Raw genomic sequence first — 12,242 nt, forward strand, 5'->3', positions numbered from 1 at the left:
GATGCGGCAGTGCCTGCCTCGGGAGCGTCACCCCGCCTTCCGTGCAGCCGAAGGATGGGCCAAACCAAAACGCCGCTGCTAATTATTCTCCGAAATTACATAGAAAATGAAACGGGAGGGTTTGTGCGTGGGGAAGGAGCGAGGGGGTTTTTGCGAGAAGGGGTTGCCAGAAGCCTTGCACAGCCTTCCGAGGTAGGTGGTGAGCATCAACGGGTGCCGTAGCTTGCTGTGAAGTCAGCAAACGGCGATGTTCAGTGGGCATAGGGGTTGAAACCACACGTACCTCTAGGAGCCGTGACGCTCGGCAGGTGGAGCATGTGAAGGAGCGGCTTCCAGAATGGACCACGTTTTGTTCTCTGCTTTGGAAGTACTGCCTGTGAGTGGGTTTTGAAACACGCGGTGTTCAAACTGGAGGTCTCATTAGAGCGGAAAATCAGAGACACTTGACAGGTTTTTGATCTTTGATGCAAGAATAGAGACGACAATGTGACGTGTGACATTCAGAAAAAAAAGGAGAGGGTAATTGGCAAGAGGGACGGGTTGATATTGTGCAGTTTTCTATTGAGATCACTGTGGTTCACTGGGGTTTGTTCTGTTCTTTCTTCCCAGGGAGTTTGGAAGAAACAGTTTCAAGTGAACGGGCTGCACTTAACCAAAACGATGTTTGCAGATTTGGACTATGATATTGAGGAAGATAAGCTGTGAGTGTTTCGCTTGTCTTTTCCTGTTTTGGGCTAACAATGCAAGTAGGCTTTGCAGCCAAGGCCTGATGGGAGTGCATAAATTTACCTGCTCCTGAGGCTGTGTGCTGAAGAGTCAGACGTGCTGTTCAGTCCTGATTTCCTGCTCCCTCTGGGGACCGGGAATGAGGCAGGAGCAGTGCCGGTGAGCGAAGGAGAGCGCTCTCTGTTGCTCTGCAGCGACTACCCTGGATTTGTGATTGCAAAGCAGTGCTGACAGATCTTCTGTAAATCAGTGGCCTTAGCCAGAGAAACAGATATTTACAATGGAGGAAAGATAATAAGAGGTAGGAAGAAGTGGAGAGAAACTCTGGACTCTGTAAGGAGGAGAATGCTGGCATTTCCTGAGCAGGGGAAAGGTTTGATGAGGTTAGCAATGAATTTGACCTGGAGCACTTCCATCTCATTTACGCTGGGCAAGTTTTCCTCTCGCTCCAGCACTAAGAGCAGATGAAACGCTCACTAAAACACGATAGTGTCTCCTCAGTGCCTGGCGACGGGTGAGGGTGTCTCTCCCACCTCTAATCCTTGCATGCAGTCTCAAAAAAGGTAGCCCAGAAGGTCTTTCTGCTGGCCCCTGCTGGTGGACTGCAGGGCGGAGATCAGGTGATGAATTCAGACGTGCAGCACCCACTGTGTTTTCACTTTGCGTCGACTCAGATACCAGAGTTGTTTCGTACACGTGCGGCTCTGCCTACCGTGTTCAGTTATTCATCCCCCCTTTCTCATTCTAGGGGGATCCCCACCGTGCCTGGGACGGTGACCCTGAAGAAGGACGCGCAGAACCTGATTGGGATCAGCATTGGGGGAGGAGCACAGTACTGCCCCTGTCTCTACATTGTCCAGGTGGGCACTCGGAGGGGCAGAATAAACCATCTTGGTAAAACAGGGTTGGCCTGAGAGGTGGGAAGCGTGGAGAGTCCTCTGCTATTTGTCTTTCCCAAAGCGGGAGACATCGTCTCACTTACCAGTGAATGAGATTGCCTTACCCTAGTACCTAACAGGTGTGGAAGAATTAAATTCAGCCTTCTGAAATTATCCTTCTTGGAGAGCATGTTAGAAGTCACAGGGGAACAGCGTGACGTTCTCACCGCCAAGAAATCCCACGCTTGAGGAGGTACACTCTGCCAGCAAGAGCTTCCCTGGAGAACAAGATGGTCAGCCCACCATGTAGTTAGGAAAGGGGAAAACTGCAGCTTCACCATGAACAAAATACAACCCAGTTAAATAGGAGGAATGTAATTGTCCCTTTTTTTGTTCCTTAGCCCTGCATTCACCCTTCTCTTCCTCTTGTTTCCTCTCCGGCAGGTATTTGACAACACCCCAGCAGCCTTAGACGGCACCGTAGCGGCTGGCGATGAGATCACGGGAGTGAACGGGAAGTCTGTCAAAGGGAAGACCAAGGTGGAGGTGGCCAAGATGATACAGATGGTAAAGGTGAGAGGTAGGAGGAGACCACCGGAGCTTCTGGGTCATAGTTCACAGTTGACTGTCCGTTCGTAAAGGAAGCCACTGCTACTTGCTTCCAGCACAGTGGGTTTGGATTTGCTCTTCCTACAGGGAGAAGTGACGATACACTACAACAAGCTTCAGGCTGACCCAAAGCAGGGCAAGTCTCTGGATATCGGTAAGGCTGGTTTCCTTCTTCCTAGAGTATTAAAATGACACAGAGGGGTGAAAGATTGGTCCCAGCTAAAACCCAGGTAAAATTCTGGTTCTGTTCTTCCTTAACTCGGTCATTTTCAAATGGATACTGTCAGAGAGAATTACAGGTTTAAAAAAATCCTTCCCTGACTTCTTGAAATGGTCTTGGAAGTTAAATTGAGGCTTGACTGTTGTTGCAGGAGGCTTGTTGTTCTGCACTGTGTTTAGCACGAGTGATGAAACTCAACTCGGTAATATGAGATTATTTATTTATTTTTAATACATAAAAGTTGTGCTGACCTCATTTTCAGCTGTACACAGGAATGTATCTATTGGAAAACGCTGGTTGCAGTTTCTCGGCTTGGAGAACAGTGGTGAAATACCTATCTACACCGAGTTTCATACAACCGTAAATCTAATAGGAGAGAGGGGAGGCTTTATTTCTAAAACAAAGTGTGTTTTGAACTGAGCCTATGTAGCTGTCTCCTTTACGTGGTCTGCCTTTCTCACGTTCCTAAAAATATCTGTTTATTCTTTTTGCTGTAATTTCTTTTCATGGTGATGAAGGTGCTAATGCATGGACAGGGGCTCAGGAAAATGACCAGCAAAGACAGAAATTAATTCCTTCGAGGGGTGACAAAAGGGTTTGACTCAGATTCAAAAGATAAAAGTAAGCAGAGGGATAACTTTGAACATTAAATCTTATTTGTCTCGCTTTCAGCCGTGACTCCTGGCTTCAGTTGAAGTAATACACCGAGTAGCATAAGCATAGTTCCAAATATCATGATGGGTAGCTTGTGGCAAAGCGATTGGTTGGAATAGTCTGCCAAAAGAAGTGCTGGAGCTCTACTGATTGAAGTGCATGGGATGTGAGAGCAGACCAGATAGGCAGGATAGAGGATGTGCTATGCATGGCTGGACCAGGCATCTCGTTTCTGTGGTGTCTTTTTCTGCTCGCTGCCTCAGTAGTGAGTTAAGTTCAGTTTACTCGGTGCCTGAGAAACCAGTGAAGTATGCTGCTGAGCTTCTCATGCCCATAGAAATGACCCTGATCCCTGTTTGCAACTCTCTCTTGGCCTTCAGTATTGAAGAAGGTAAAGCATCGGCTGGTGGAGAACATGAGCTCAGGGACCGCGGATGCCCTGGGGTTAAGCCGAGCCATACTTTGCAATGGTAAGTGTTCTCCAGGAGAACGTTTTCTGAAGGGAACGCTGACCCGCTTGTGCTTACCTACTTCGTGGTGTTGCTTGCATGTTCCACGTTATTCCTCCATAATTCTTTCCTTCTGCTCTGCCTCACTGTTGTGATGGCCACTGCCCCTCCTGAGCGATACAGCCTGTCACTGGGGCCAGCTAAATGTCAGCTAAGGTCAAGTTAACTTAAAGTGGGGACCCACTTAGTGAATGCCAAGAGGTGATGACCCCCCACTGTCAACTGAGTTTGCACTTATTTTAAAAGCTTCCTATGTTGGACCAGGGGATGGGCATTCGGAGGCGAGGGAACTTTGAGACAGAGATATGAAACTGGTGTTTACCATGTCCTGGATCTGACCGTTGTAATTCTGTGTTCTGGTTCTTCTTTCCGTTGAGATGGACTGGTGAAGAGACTGGAGGAGCTGGAGAGGACCGCAGAGTTGTACAAAGGTGAACTGCGTCTTGTGTCAGGCACAGGGAGGGAGGGAGGGATGCAGGAAGGGATGCCTGCGTTACATTTCAGTGAAATGACTTAAATGCTCTCTCTCTCTTCCGTCACAGGCTTGACAGAGCACACCAAGAGCCTTCTCCGAGCTTTCTTTGAGCTGTCCCAGACGCACAGAGGTAACGACTCTGGGTGAAGGGAGCAGAAATCCTTGACCTCCGGTTTCAGGAGTTTTCGGCGGTGTTTAGGCGCGCAACGCCCTCCCCCAAAGAAAACTAAGCGTTGCAGACGCGCGCTGGGACGGGCTGCCCTCCCGGCATTGGCGGTCACGGTGCTGCCACAGGCCCTGTCTTTCCCGTGAGACACTGCCAACCCCTGGGCATTAGGGAACATGTAACATCATTCCCCAGCTGAGTGCAAGGTTATGGGAAGGAGTTGTATTACTGGAGGCGAGATTCTTCTCTGGGGCCAGCTTTGTTCATCTGTTTGTATTTATTACCCTCATCCAGCATTTGGGGATGTTTTCTCTGTCATTGGTGTACGGGAGCCACAACCAGCTGCCAGCAAAGCCTTTGTGAAATTTGCTGATGCCCATCGCAACATTGAGAAGTTTGGGATTCACCTTCTGAAAACAATTAAGCCGGTAAAGAATTTAACCATAGGAGTAAAGGGTCTGGAGAAGAGGGGAAACTAGAAAGACAGGAGCCTGTCTTTGAAGGGGTGGTCTTAAAGATCATCCATTGAGTCTTTGTCTGCGTTCCTTCAGGGAACTCTCCTCAGAAAGAACCTAAGAGGTAACGGCATGACTGTGTCAATCTTGTCCCTTTGACTTTTGCACATAAATACATCCCTCTCCTTTTCTTTTGGGGATGAGGGCGTAGTTTGAGCCGTGTAGTCCCCAGAGCCCTTTCCCTGATGCCGTTGCCTGTAATTAAAAGATGTCACTAAATTTAAGTGTTTGATAAGCACTCCAGGAACGATTTACAGATTTTAATCAACATATTTGAGTGAGAGTCCCCAGGGATTCTGTCCACTTAGTTGAGCAAAGAGAGTGTTGATTTGAGCCCCACTTCCCGTGCCATGTTGGATGGACAGCGTTGGGCCTTTGAATCGGGGGAGGTGGTTTCCAGGACCAATGGAAAGTGAAAGAAGATGAATTCGGACTAGAAGCGAGGCACGCATTTCTAACACGGGAACTACTTGGCAGTGACAGGAACGGATGCTCTAAGCGCGGCGGTTCCGTGTCAAGACCGAACGTTTTCTTTCGGGTGGGCTCTGGTTCAGAAAGGAGGTCACTGGAGGCAGTCTCGTGACCTGTGCTGGTTAGGAGGTCGCACTCCGTGACTTGCAGTCATGCTTTCTGGCTTTACGTTCACCAACAGGATGTTTGCCTTGCAGATGCTCACTGACTTGAACACGTATCTGAATAAAGCCATTCCTGACACAAGGCTGACCATCAAAAAATACCTGGATGTCAAGTTTGAATATTTGGTGAGCTGCTTGCTTTTTTTCTTTCCATCCCCCTAAGCACTGGTTGAAATTAAGTTTCATGGAATCGTAGCCTGAGGGTCACATCACAGCGATCACGTGTCCATCCTTCCACAACACATTATTTTTTCCCAGTGCTTTGTCTGCTGCCAGACACCTGCTTTCAACCTAATTGTGCTCCCTGGCAAGAAAGATCTCCCAGAATCCAAAGGATTTATTTTCAACGTGACCTAACTAGTGTCCTTATTTATTTGTGAAGAGTTCCTAGGAAACTTCCGCTCTCAAACTCCCCAAAATAGCTCTCCAGTCCATATTTTTCAGGTAGTTTTGGATAGTCTTCAGCCAGATCAAACAACTGTCATATCATATCTGGTTTCATTTAGACTGTGCCTTTTTTTCTCCTCCTCCGTTCCACTCACCCCTTGTTTTCTACACCCAAAAAGGGGAAGGTTGTTAAGTGCATCTGTTCTATAACTGTAGGAATCTATTTCCTTTTACCAGTTGAGAGAAGTATTTGGAGCTGCAGCCCTAAGGTAAGTGAATGTGGCAGCATCTCTTCCCACATCGATCCTTCACACAATTCATCTTTCCCCCTCCGCCCCTGTTTATTTATTGCCCCCTCACACTTTCCTGGTGCTGCGTTTTCCCAAACAGTAGATGAATGCAGGCTTTTTCTCTTCCTTAGGTTATAGTTATCTAAAGTATTTGCTCCTGTAATAGAAACCATAAGCACCTGCTCTCTTCCCCACCGTTTTCTCTCCCCATCTTTCTCTAAATAGATGTTTTTTCCACCCGGGATGTTTGCTACACTCTGATCCCAGTGTGCTTTCCGCAGCGCCCCTAGCTGCAGCTCTGAAGGAAGGCGTGAAATGGTACAACCCTACGGCTATGGCTGATAATGAAATTGCTTCTAATTCTTAATATTTCCTCCTTCTTTTGCCTTTTTTTTTTGGATGTATTTTAAATTCTGCGAAGTCGTACTGCCTGAAAGTCAAGGAGATGGATGATGAGGAGTACAGCTGCATTGTGAGTACCAGTACTGGGGGATGACAGCTCCACCCTCCGTCCCTGCCGCGTCGCTGTGCGCGGCCCCTTACAACCGCGGAAGTGCTGCAGTGCCCGCGTGCAGCCAAACCAGCGAAGTGCACCCCAGGAGTTAGGCACAGTCGTTGGTAGCAAACGGAAAACCCTTAAACGTGGCCTGGGAAACACCCCAAGTAACTGCCGTGCATCGCTAGTGCTGTGGGAGAGCAGAGGGACCGGGCGTCTCCCCTGCGGCCTGTTGGCTCGGGGGTTGGCTGTCTCGGAGTTTAAGTCACATTCGCATGTGTAAGGCGGATGAAGGTGTTTATCTTCCCGGATTCCATTTGTGCGTAGCGTGCAGCTTATCGGTAATTCCGGACTTGTTTCTGAGGGGTGGAGGTTTAGCTGCTGCACAGCAAAACACATGTGAAAGCTGCGTTTGCAGCTGAAGGAAATGGGTAAAGGATCTTCTTAACAAGAGGGTGTTTAGAGTTTCATGACTGTCATCCTTAACAGCTCTGTTTAAGATAACTGAAGGTGTCCCTTACACGCCCGGTTGCCCTGCATAAAAGCACGATCTTCTATTGGGTAAAGTTTCTCCTTAACAACGGGTTTTTAGAGTTTCATGACTGTCATCCTTAACAGCTCTGTTTAAGATAACTGAAGGTGTCCCTTACACGCCCGGTTGCCCTGCATAAAAGCACGATCTTCTATCCTAGGTATTGCTCTCAGAGCAGAATCTTCTTTTATCCTAGGTATTGCTCTCAGAGCAGGGATTGGATTTTTTTTGAATGCCTAGCTCCCAGTGCCAGGAAGGATTAAAACTTTCCTAATGCAACATGAATTTCCTGCTCAAGGGGACGGAAAGAATCCCAGCCTTGCCCCGGAGAGTAACATCCATGGGTTTCAGTGCATGCAGCATGCATCGCCAAGCTGTAGTCCGTAACATGGATTCTTCTGTATGCTGTGTTTACAGGTGCAGGAGAAGAATGCTGTTTTGCTGGCAGACCTAACTCCTTTCTCTCTAAACTGTTTTGTGGGGCAGTGTGTAGGTCCCTCCCTACTGGTTCCCAGCATGTGTAGGTACCGCGGGGTTCCTGGTGTAGACGTATAGTTTGTTACGCGATCCGTGTAGGGCAAAGCTGGCAGAGGAGGGCAGAATCTGGTGTGTGTTTGACATAAATTAATACATCTCTCAGACCCTGGGCTTGTTTGTTCACAGTGCCCTGTCTGAACAGTTCCAATGAGAATCCATGCCAGCTTGAATGGTGCCCATCCTTTTGTCTTTGCTTGGTAGCGATGCTTTTCTTCACCGTGGTTGGCATGGATTCAGCCTTCAAAGCGGCCCCGTTGCCTGCCGGTCGTTGGCGTGGCTCAGCATCCCACCTGCTTCATGCTTCCTGATGCAGTTCCAGTGAGCCCCAGAGGGCTGTGACAACCCACGGTCACCATGAGCCAGCAGCGGTAGGCAGACTGTCTGTACAGAGCGCTGTTGGGGGGGGTCTCTAAAACGGTGCCATGTTTTCCGCAGGCTCTGGGTGAACCCCTCTACCGGGTCAGCACCGGGAACTATGAATACCGCCTTATCCTGCGTTGCCGGCAGGAGGCTCGCACGCGCTTTGCCAGGATGAGGAAGGACGTGCTGGAGAAAATCGAGCTCCTGGACCAGAAGCATGGTGAGTAACACCACTGTGTCCAGCGCCGGAAGGCATCAGCCTGAGGCAGCTTTGGCCTTCGTGGGGCCAAAAGGGATTAGTGTGAGGGAGGCTCGATCGCAGCCTTCATCCTGTCCGGGAAGGAGATTTCCACCTGATCTGATCCCGACGTGTCTCCCCTGCAGTGCAGGACATCGTGTTCCAGCTCCAGCGTTTTGTCTCCACCATGTCCAAGTACTACGACGACTGCTATGCCGTGCTCCGAGACGCGGACGTCTTTCCCATTGAGGTGGACCTCGCCCGCACTACTCTCAGCTATGGGCAGAAGGACATGTACGCGGACGGGGCAGAAGAAGAGGAAGGAGGAAGTGAGAGAGAGGGTGGCGGGAAGGAGGAAGCAAACGGCGAAAAGCTCATCGATGATGCCTGAGCATGGCCAGAGGAAACGCCTGGCGGACTCCTATAAATCCATGTGTTTCACCTGGCGATTCATCCTCCATGATTTCTGCGTATGTCCAGCCTGGGATCCCTCCTCTGCTTTGGGTGGGGGGGGGGTAGCTGGCTGGATTGGGACCAACTTCTGCTTTCCTCTCCCTTCCCTTGCTTGTTTGCCTGGATATTCCCATTTTCTTTCCCCCCAGAGGTTTCTGCTGCCCAGTTCAGGTGCAGAGGTTGGGGAGGGCCATCCCCCACCACCCCGCCACGTGGCTGCGTGCAGGCAGGACGCTGCTGCCACGGGGCGCGTCACTCCCGCCCGGCACATGGAAGCCGGTTAAACATCTGGAGATGGTTTCGAACAGCGAGAACAGCCCCCCACCATCCCCCCCCTTGAGCTATGGGAAAGCGTTAGCACCTGCGTTGTTCTCTTCCCCCCACTGCTCGCTCCTTTCCAGCTTCCCGTTCTCTGACCTCTCTCTGGTGCTTCCATGTGTCTCCATGGGCGGCAGGACTGATTTCTGTAGGATGATCTCTCCCCCCCGGCTCTCTGCGCCACTGTTTTTAAGAAATGTGGGGCCCAGAGCGGAAGGTGGAGCCTGTGATCTGATTATGCCCCAGGGCTTGAATCCTGTGGGATGTGGCTTTGCCCTTCCCTGCGGGAAGGGAGGACCCGGCTCAGGAAGGAGCCCTCCTGCTCGGCAGAGGCGCTGAGGCGGACATGCTTGTCCGAGGCAGAACAACGGCAAAGCCGCCTGCGTCTCCTCTGCGACGTCCTCCTCTCCTGCGGCCCCTTGCGATGGGTGACAACCAGCCGTGCTTCGGGAGGGCGCGCAGCCGGTCCTGCACGCTCTGTCCTTGTGCAGGTGCCGGCAGGAGCCACCTTGGAACCGCAAAGGAGATGTCCCATCCTTAGACTGCAGAGGAGGGACAGGAAGCCTTGGGAGAGGAAGGCATGGCCTGCAGGCAGCAGCTTTGAGCTGGATTTTAGTCAACACCGTGCCACCTCCCGCTCTCTCCCCTCGTTTTGTGCTGCCTCGGGGCCAGCCAGAAGCAGCTACTAGTGTCCCACTCCCCAGCTCAAGGCAAAGGGGGAAAGGAAACCCAAGGGGGCTGAGGCCGCTGCTTTCCCCCTTCCTGTTCTCCCTCCATCCCTGTGGGCTGATCCCAATCCCACATGCAGATGGCACTTTCCCTTCTAGTGGGCAGCACGACTGCCGGGAGCGGTGTGCTGCCCCGAGGCGCGGGCTTTGACTTCTCTGTCATTGCATTCTAGCGGTAGTGAGAGAAGTTAGTTATTTAAGGGCATTAATTTATAACGGAGAGGTTTGTTCTGGTTTGGTTTTTTTTTTCTCTTTGATTTGTTTTTGGAGCTTCGTCATCTCTCTGGGTGCCTGGAAGAAAGCCATCCATGGTCAAGCTGCTCTGGAAGATTTAAGTGGACTCTCATATACTGACTGTTGTCTCTAATTAAAAAAAGAATGTGACATTTCATTTCCTGTCCTTGGTGAGTTTTCTTCAGAGATCTGTTGGCTCGTCCCCCACTGGTTTGTATCTCAGAATGTAACAGTGGGAAGAGGGGGGTCACGTGCTGGCCGTTTTTCCTCGCGTGTACTGGTGGATAATCTCTGTGTGGTGGTCGCTGCAGCACAGGTTTCCAGAGGAGGCGGCTTACAAATGCTGTCAGAAGGCCAGCGTTCCGTGTAACACCACCTTCCCTGCATCTTGGCTTCCCGGGGGAACACCAGCCCTCCTACGCCACCGGTCCTGCCCCGTGCCGTCCTTGCACCCCTCCAGGGCTGGCTGCTCCGCACCGCTCAGCTGTTGCATCACAAGCTGGAGCTGATGCTTAAGTCCCTGATCCTCTTTCAGGGCTGTTTGTTGTGCCAAGAGACGGAGCGGTTAAGAGGAACAGAGGAAAACCCTTCGGCGGAGCCGACCGGAAAGCCAACAATGCCAAGTAAAAGGCAGCGCGGCCAGGATTTTGCGACCTGCCTGGTGGAGGGGAAGGAAGAGGCCTGGGGATCTTCCAGCACCGTCTGGGGCGAGACCTCAGGCCCTGAGGGCTCCTACCTGCTTCTGTGGAGAGTGCTAAGAGCGTGAGGCTCAGTGGGAGACATGGACCGGTGACAAGGAAACAGGGGACCTTGTCCTGGTGACCTGCCTGATGCTGACAAGGGACCTCTGGGAAGTTGTGAGCTGCTCCTTGGAGTGGGTAGTGGTGAATAAGGAAAACCCGTCCTGGGGGACCGGGGTTTGGGGTTGCTGGGAAAGAGCCACAGAGCAACGTGGTGGAGCGGAAAAGTAGGGGAGAGCCCAGGGCAGGGAGGCCCGCAGGGCTCCATCACGCTGCTGCTTCTCCATCTCCCAGAGCTTTGCGGCTGGGGTCTGTGGTGGTGCTTAGCCGGGACTGGGGTGTTTCTAGGTGGGTTGGAAATGGAGAACCCCCCAAGTCACTGCCGTGACTGGCTCAGAGCTAACAATGGCGCTGTTAGCCACAGTGGCACGGCCCCACCGGGTTTACCTTCTCCCCTCCCATTTCCGGTTCTGACGTTCTTCAGCAGCTTTATGGTGCTCCCTGTTTGCCGCTTTCCTTGGGAGCATCCAGAACACAACCCTTTCTGTCACCCCCGCCCCAGGCTGGGTTTAAATGGCTTTAGGGATCCTGCAGGCCTCGCTCATTACCCCCTAATTCGCCACCAGTCTGGCCTGGAAACACCTATTTTGACGGCCCCACGAGCTCCCTGCCTTGTAGCCCCCCGCTTAGCGTTTGATCCCTCGCTACAGTCGCAGGTTGCCCCGGGGCCTCTGAGGTGAAGCAGTTCAGGAAACCGGAAGAAAGGGCTTTGGCCAGGGGGTGTTTATAAAAGATCCAGACCTAAAGCAGATTAGGAGTGGTTTAAGCATGCCAGGGAAGGTTGTCCTCTCCGAATCCAGAAATGCAGCGGGGGGTGAGGGGGTCACGCCTGCCTTCCCACGTGCTCCCGCGGCCTCCTTCAGCGGCAGCCGGGGCCTGCGGCTTGTCCCTCTGCCTTACCTTTGATTCCTTTACGTAAAGGGGTTTTCTCTGTCGCAAAGGGAAGCGCACGCGCGTCTGGGGCGGCGGGAGCACTGACACCACACCGAAGCATACCAGAGCTGATTACAAAGAGTCTAATCGTTTGCGTTCTGTATTGTGACAATGCAGAAGGAAAAGGAGAGTCCTTGGCAGCCTCTTCAAGAGGTTTTCTCCAGGGCTGGTTTGGAAGTGAGGAAAAAATGATGATTATTATTATCATTATTTTTGGTGTTTGAACCTCTCTGTGTTGTACCAGCACGGGAGCAGGACACGGGTGGACGCATCGCTGGGTAGGTATGTGGACATATGTACATAGGGACCAGCTATTCTTACACCTCTCCCTCTTTCCAACGCCTGCTTTTGTCTCCCCTTTCTCCACCCCATATCCCACCTACCCTCCCACCCTGAGGCGCACGCCAACAAATCCAGTTTCACACGTCCCTGTTCCTCCGCCCCGGCTAAAAACTGTCCCTCTCCACCGTCTGGTCAGCGTTGCAGCCGTCTTGTGCCAACACCTCCCCGTCCCCCTCGGGACACCCACCTCCCTCCCCACTCTGCTCC

The 12,242-nt window shown here is 51.6% G+C and overlaps 2 protein-coding genes across 2 annotated transcripts in view; one reads left to right on the top strand and one right to left on the bottom strand.

Moving 5' to 3' along the window:
* The first annotated feature begins 608 nt into the window (after positions 1–608).
* On the top strand, positions 609–8,675 carry PICK1 (protein interacting with PRKCA 1). Its single transcript, XM_010150511.1, has 12 exons — positions 609–701; positions 1,475–1,586; positions 2,049–2,177; positions 2,301–2,367; positions 3,468–3,557; positions 3,974–4,027; positions 4,139–4,201; positions 4,532–4,665; positions 5,421–5,513; positions 6,486–6,536; positions 8,065–8,209; positions 8,374–8,675. The coding sequence occupies exons 1-12, from the start codon at positions 661–663 to the stop codon at positions 8,616–8,618; spliced, it is 1,224 nt and encodes a 407-aa protein (XP_010148813.1). The 5' UTR covers positions 609–660; the 3' UTR covers positions 8,619–8,675.
* Positions 8,676–9,021: 346 nt separating this feature from the next.
* Positions 9,022–12,242, bottom strand: part of SLC16A8 (solute carrier family 16 (monocarboxylate transporter), member 8) — an 8,247-nt gene continuing 5,026 nt past the window's right edge. Inside the window, exon 5 of the mRNA XM_010150512.1 lies at positions 9,022–9,181. Within this exon, the coding sequence (XP_010148814.1) occupies positions 9,022–9,181 (160 nt within the window). The remainder of the gene's footprint in view (positions 9,182–12,242) is intronic.

The sequence above is a fragment of the Eurypyga helias genome, unplaced genomic scaffold (assembly GCF_000690775.1).
Source record: "Eurypyga helias isolate BGI_N326 unplaced genomic scaffold, ASM69077v1 scaffold8744, whole genome shotgun sequence".
In the NCBI taxonomy this organism is placed as follows: Eukaryota; Metazoa; Chordata; class Aves; order Eurypygiformes; family Eurypygidae; genus Eurypyga; species Eurypyga helias.

Bases quoted from the DNA above. Each gene is read 5' to 3' on its own strand.
- PICK1 (XM_010150511.1), top strand. From the start codon at position 661: ATGTTTGCAGATTTGGACTATGATATTGAGGAAGATAAGCT. The intron at 4,028-4,138 runs GTGAACTGCGTC...CTTCCGTCACAG, and splicing joins GACCGCAGAGTTGTACAAAG to GCTTGACAGAGCACACCAAG. The intron at 4,666-5,420 runs GTAAAGAATTTA...TTTGCCTTGCAG, and splicing joins TTCTGAAAACAATTAAGCCG to ATGCTCACTGACTTGAACAC.